Source organism: Octopus bimaculoides, chromosome 7 (assembly GCF_001194135.2).
Source record: "Octopus bimaculoides isolate UCB-OBI-ISO-001 chromosome 7, ASM119413v2, whole genome shotgun sequence".
NCBI lineage: Eukaryota > Metazoa > Mollusca > Cephalopoda > Octopoda > Octopodidae > Octopus > Octopus bimaculoides.
Genome location: NC_068987.1, coordinates 38,478,427 through 38,485,358, shown reverse-complemented (window position 1 = coordinate 38,485,358; position 6,932 = coordinate 38,478,427). Strand labels below are relative to the sequence as shown.

The 6,932-nt window shown below is 35.7% G+C and overlaps 1 protein-coding gene across 2 annotated transcripts in view; it reads right to left on the bottom strand.

Annotated features, from left to right (window-relative positions):
• Nucleotides 1-6,932, bottom strand: part of LOC106876459 (caspase-7) — a 787,012-nt gene that overhangs the window by 25,444 nt on the left and 754,636 nt on the right. For both annotated transcript variants that reach the window (XM_052969503.1, XM_052969504.1), the window contains 2 exons: nucleotides 3,774-3,949; nucleotides 1,369-1,525 (listed from right to left, as the gene is read on the bottom strand). In XM_052969503.1, coding sequence (XP_052825463.1) covers nucleotides 1,369-1,525; nucleotides 3,774-3,949 — 333 coding nt within the window. The remainder of the gene's footprint in view (nucleotides 1-1,368; nucleotides 1,526-3,773; nucleotides 3,950-6,932) is intronic.

Sequence of the window (6,932 nt, the reverse complement as noted above, 5' to 3'; positions counted from 1 at the left end):
ATTCCACTAACTGAAACAATCACATTTCGATACTGTAATGACAGTTACTTTCACTTTAATGGTGTATATATATGTATATATGTGTACATATTACATGTACATCTATATCTATATACATCTACACATATGTATACATATACATGTATGCATATAGATCTATATCTATATATATATATATCTATACATATACGTGTACATATACATCTCTCTCTCTCTCTCTATATATATATATACATATATATACACCATTAAAGTGAAAGTAACTGTCATTACAGTATCGAAATGTGATTGTTTCAGTTAGTGGAATAGTTTCATTTTTAAAGTGAAAGTATTTGACATGAGTGTTTTTGTTTCACTTTTGACACGTAATACTTAAATAGTGGAGGAGCTATTATGTTGCTGTGGGCTCGAACTATGCAAGAAGTTAAAAAGTTTTTTTGACAAAAACACAACCGGGACCCTAAGTAAGGCATGTGTAAAATTTGAATGAAATTGGTTGTGTAGTTCTCGAGTTTTAGGGATTCACACAGACAGACATACATTCTCATTTTTATATATATAGATACTTCATCACTGTTAACTAATGGCAGCTTTATAAAAATAACAAGTGTTTCAGAAGGATATATTGCTAGTTGTTGTTTTAGTTGAAGACCAAGTCTTCAGTGATGTCCCACACACCATGAAGTTGTAGGAGCAACTATTTATTTATCAGAGATTAATTGTCAAAGTGCTCTTGACATTTTACTAGCACTTACTCTATTAACCCAGAGAAAATTTAAGGCTGAACCAATTCAAGGAGAATTTGAACTATAATTTATACTTGCTATGAAAACATGGATGTCAAATAGAAAGAATGAAGAAAAAAAATTGGATAGAAGACTTAATGCAATGCCAGATTAGCAACTATAAATTTCACTGAAATGTTTTTTGCTGGGAGGCACATTGTTTATAGCAATTTATGACATTAGAGAAGATTGTGGCATGAAGATCTGTTTGATCATGGATGGCTTAGGGTTAAACAACAACAATAGCAGCAACTAATGGCTTGAATTTTAAAAGATTATATTTGATTGCTAGATTGATTAGTGATTTCAAATGTGAAATGAACATTCATTGTCTGATTTAAAAAAAAAAATTCTTATATAAACAAAGATATGTATAACTCAATTGCTGATTTATTCTCCTAAAATAAATTGTCTTTGAATCCAATCAAACAAAGTATATATTAAACATTATTTACAATTTTAGGTGCCAGGAAAACCTGGAACTTAGGTGTTAAGTAATGGATCTTTCTACTTTATCTTTCAGTCTCAGATGAATGGAGTTTATTTATGATTATGTAAAGTCAACAAAGAGACAGTAATTTACCTGGGGTGGTTGAATATGCAAATAGGAAATCAGCTTCAGTTGGAACTGTTCTCATAATGACATCAGCTGAAGCTACAGCATCTACACTATCATCCTCAGTGAAAGAAGAACCATCAACTACTTCTACACCATCATCCATTTTGGTTCCTCGACATGCCTAGAAACAATAAAATAGAAAGTGCAAATAAATACCAACATCTGTTTGATCTGTGCTAATGAGAAATTAGTCAATAAAGACAAGAGGGATTCAATATTTCTTAAAGCTACACAAAGCTGAGGTTGGGGATAATATTAAGTTGTCCTTGGCAAGGATGTAACAATATGAAGTGATGTCAAAACGTTCCCGGATTAATTCTGTAATGCACCAACAGATGGCAGCACACTTATGTGCACAGTGAAAGCTAGCAGTGACCTTCATGAGGCAGTGTGGTAAGTGACATTGCTGTGTTAACTTCACATGTTGTGAAATTTGTGTCTTTGTGATCATGTGTATGCTGTAGTCTGTCATGGATAGGAACAAAGAGCCAACACGAAATTTTGCATTTAATTTGGGAAGTCTGCTACATAGACATTGAGCATGCTTTGGCAAACATATGGTGATAAGGCAATGGGTTGTAGGCAATGTTTCGATTAGTATGGGTGCTTTAAAAGCAGAAGAATGTTGCTGGAAGATGATGAGTGAGCTGGAAGACCTGCCATAAGCATCAAACCCCACCACCAGAAATGTGAAATTGCCCCCCAGGACCAAACTGTCAATCAAGAGTTCTGTGATATTTTGAAGCATTTGAGGAATGACATTCTGTGGAGTGTGAAGAACTGGATTCTTCATGATGACAATGCACCCTGTCACCAAGCTCTCCTCACTCATGAGTTTCTCACCAAAAACATGGTATCACTTCCACACCTACCCTATTCGCCAGATTTAGTACCTGCACACTTCAATTTCTTTCCCAAGATGAAAATGCAGCTCAAAGGTCACCATTGTTAAAACCCAGTGTGAATCGTGGAAGGTCCTTGACTTGCTTACAGAAAACGAGTTCCAGACTGGATTCCAAAAGTGGCAGGAATGTTGGGGCCAGTGTATTGCTGTGCAAGGCGATTATTTCGAAGGAGTTGATGTTAAAACTTAAGTAAATAAGTTATTTTTTATTAAACATAACTAGTCTGGGAACCTTTTGATATGTGTTTATACAGAGAAATGTGGGTGTTTGTAGTTTGTATGAGTGAGTGTATATGCACCATACAACATATGCCAAGGATTGTATACATCCATATCCATTAACAGTTATATTTAATACTTTTATTGCTATAATGTGTGTCCATTTTTTTTTTTTGGCATCTTATTTTTTATCATTGATCCTCTATATTAATGAAGCTATATCCTTTAATTTGTTGCTTTTCTTTACACGACCTGAGAAGATACCTTGCAGAATTGTTATTTTAATGAGTTATATCTATCACCTGAAGAGACACATCTACACCGCCAGGTGCTCCTGAACCAGTTGTTAAGTATCCCACCCATGAAGGATCTATGCTAGATGGGTCAAAACAATTGTAGTGATTAATAAAAATTCTCATTGCATGCCTGAGAGTGCACGCCCCTGGTATATAGTATATATACTATCTTATACTACAAGGCCTCAATATGTATGTAGACTGTTATTATAATATTAGAACAACAGCATCATTAGAGTTTTCAACTGTTCAATCATTGCGTCACTGTATTTTTGATAGTGAGAGTGGTAAGGGAATGTTTGTAATTTGGTATAGAACAAATTTCACAATAAGCTTTGTGCAAAAGTAACAGCTTTAGGTTTTCTAGCCAATATTTATGTATTTTACTGATGTATACTGGTAGAACACACACTCTCTCAGGCATTCATGCACAGCCACTACTGCTGCCATCATCATCATCACCATTAGTTTTAATATCCAGTTGCATGACAAACTTCAACACAGTTTTCATCTGCCAAATTTTGTTCATAAGATACTGATCAACTTAAGACTGCTAATGATGTGCAGTGGGATTGAACTCAGAAACATGGTTATGATCATGTCTGTGTCCATGTTGATTTTAATAGAGTTATTATTGGTTAGCCGTAGGTAAGGCCCAATCAAGCAGACCAAATACATTTCAGCGGTGACCATCTGTCCTTTATTCAGACATTATTCCAACAAGCATGGAAAATAGAGGGTAAATGGTGATAATGGATCAAAAACTACATGAAATGAGTCCTGCTATTTTGAATATAGTAGCACTGATTTGAAGGAGATTTAATTGCAATTTTAAGCAGAATGAACAAACAGCTCCTATTTCTGATAACAAACAGCACCTATTTCTAATAACAAACAGCTCCTATTTCTAATAACAGTAAAAATATAAGCTATGTAGATGTAATACTTACTTGAATAAAAAATAACTTTGGTTTCCCAACCAAACTGGGAGCTCTATCTCCTTTGAAAGGGAGTACCAGAATATTAAGTGGTACAGACCCATCTGTGGCATAAACAGCTCCTTCTCTACCATGTGAAAGAATGGCTACTCCAAAGCAGTCAACATCTGAATGGTCCTTGCTGGCCACTTGAAAAAAAAAATGTAAAATATATTTAAGTATACATTATATATATATATCATAAACATTTCTTTTGTAAGGATATCTTTATATTTCATGATTTTATTTTCATAATGCAATTTCAAGATCAGGAATGTTATTTATTTCTTCTACCAAAATTGTTGTTTTGTCTTAGAAATGAGTTCTATAACCGATGAAATCTTAAGAGCACCACTAGATGTAAATTTCATTTTACCTAGTTAGCTTGGATGCTTTCTCCAGAGCTAGTTTTGAATATATCATTGACAGCCTAGTTAATTTCACCACTATACTTTGACTGCAGTCTCTGGTGATGTGGCGAGGTTGTTAGGCTGAGTTAGGTTTAAGTGTTTTCACTACAGACAATGCAGTAAGGGAGACAGGATGTGAAATGAATTACTGATAATTTCATTTGGCCCCTTAGCATCTCAACAGTACAATTTAATGGATAAGAACACTACATTATGATTGATTAAGGGGTAGTGTAGCCAATTCAACATCGATATTAGATTGGTATTTATTTTATAAAACTGGGTTGGATACAAGACAAGGTCAGCTATAAGATTTGGATTCAGAAACCAAAGATGTATGACTAAATACTATAACTGAATATTGTAAGATATTCAGTTCAACACTTTACCATTGCTGCTACTCTGCATGGTATTCTAAAGATATTAATGTTCCAAACAGACAATTTATATTTGTTAAATTATATTTCAACTTTCCTCCACACCGATCATGACTAACTTTGTTAATATGTATCACAACAGTGATCCAGCCAGATAGCTTTTACTAATACAAAATTTTTGAATCTATTGAACCATAATGGCAGTTTGACAAAGTCATTAATCCTTATGTCAGCTGTCAACCACTTTTAAAAGTGAACCAATAAGAAATAAGTAGAAGCTAAATTCTTATCAGCCAAATCCTGTTATTTTGAATAAAAAATATGCTTCTCACATACATAAAATACATAAGTCTAAACCATAGGTTCTCAAAATGGACGCTCCCCACCTCCAGTGGGCGTTGAAACAGTCTAGGTGGGTGCTGGCACCTAGGGGAGGGGGGAGGGGCGGTAGAGAAAAAGGAGGCGTTAGGAGGAAGGCAGTGAATTGGGAGACACTGAATTTATTATAATATTACTATAGTATTGTATACAAATTATATATTATATTAAATATCAAATGGTTCATAGTATATATAGATTAGTAAAATATAAAATATTTATTTATACATAAAAATAGGGGTGGGGGCGCTGAGGGTATTATGTGTCCAGGAGGTGGGGGCGGTGGCCCAAAATGTTTGAGAACCTCTGGTCTAAACAAACACATACACACGTGTGTGTGTTTGTATGTATTTATACATATATACATATTTGTATGTATGTATGTGTGCATGTATGTATATATATATATATATATATATATATATATATATATATATATATATATATATATATATATATATATATATATATATATATATATATATCTTTTTTTATCTTTTACTGGTTTCAATCATTAAACTGACATCCTGCTGGGGCATCAGCTTGAAAAATTTTAGTAGAACAAATTGACCCCAGTACTTATTTATTATCATACCTGGTACTTATTCTGTCAGTCTCTTTTGGTGAACCACTATGTTATGAGGATGTAAACACACCAACACTGGTTGTCAAGTGTGTGTGTGTGGGGGGGGGAACAAATACTGACACAAAGACACACACACACACAAATGGGCATCTTCCAGTTTTTGTTTATAAAATCCACGCACAAGGCTTTAGTCGGCCCAAGGCAATAGTGGAAGACACAAGCCCAAGATGCAATGTAGTAGGACTGAATCCAGAGCCATATGGTTGGGAAGCAGACTTCTTACCACACAGTCACACTTGTGCCTATCATCATCATCATCGTTTAACGTCCGCTTTCCATGCTAGCATGGGTTGGACGATTTGACTGAGGACTGGTGAAACCGGATGGCAACACCAGGCTCCAATCTAAATTTGGCAGAGTTTCTACAGCTGGATGCCCTTCCTAACGCCAACCAATCAGAGAGTGTAGTAGGTGCTTTTACGTGTCACCTGCACGAAGGCCAGTCAGGCGATACTGGCAACGGCCACGCTCGAAATGGTGTCTTTTATGTGCCACCCGCACAAGCCAGTCCAGGGGCACTGGCAACGATCTTGCTCGAAAATCCTACGAAGGCCAGTCAGGCGGTACTGGCAACGGCCATGCTCAAAATGGTGCATCTTAGCCTGTTAAACAGGGATACACTCACCAATACCAACATTAATCCAGTTAATACCATCCATCCCCCAAAAATATTAATAAGGTCATTGTATCTGAAGTCAATCACAACAGAATCAAGTCCACATCAAGCAACTCCAAAATTAAAAATTTCATACACCAATGTATAATTACTTCAGGTACCTTTGGAATAATACCAGAGACATCTTCAAAACACATGTCAGAAGCAAAAGAATTCGAATAACATCTGTGTCTAACTCCATTTATATATATGCAATGTTAAATCTCTGAACGAGGTATAAACAGTAACTGCACGACGTGAAGTATATTTGCCACTTAAATGTGGCTAGACCCTAAGGGTGAATGCTGCTGTTGCTTTTAGCCCCAGGAGAACATCTCTTCCAGCTGGCTATTAACATACTTTCTGTGCCCTGTCGGTATTTGCAACGGGAAGTCATCCTTCCCATCGTCAATCTGACGTGATACGCATGGACTTGTCAGCGTATGAAACTATTGAAAGCAAATACAAAAAAAATTCTTCTATCACTCTATCTGCCGAGGCATTATCTTCTTTTGAATCACTCAAAAAGGAAATAGCTTCTGTTCCTTTGCTTGCACATCTGGTTCCTGATGCTCGCCTCTCTTTAACAGTTGATGCATCGGATTCTGCGGTTGGTGCTGTTTAGCAACATACCATCGACAATCAAACTTGGCCTTTGGCATTTTT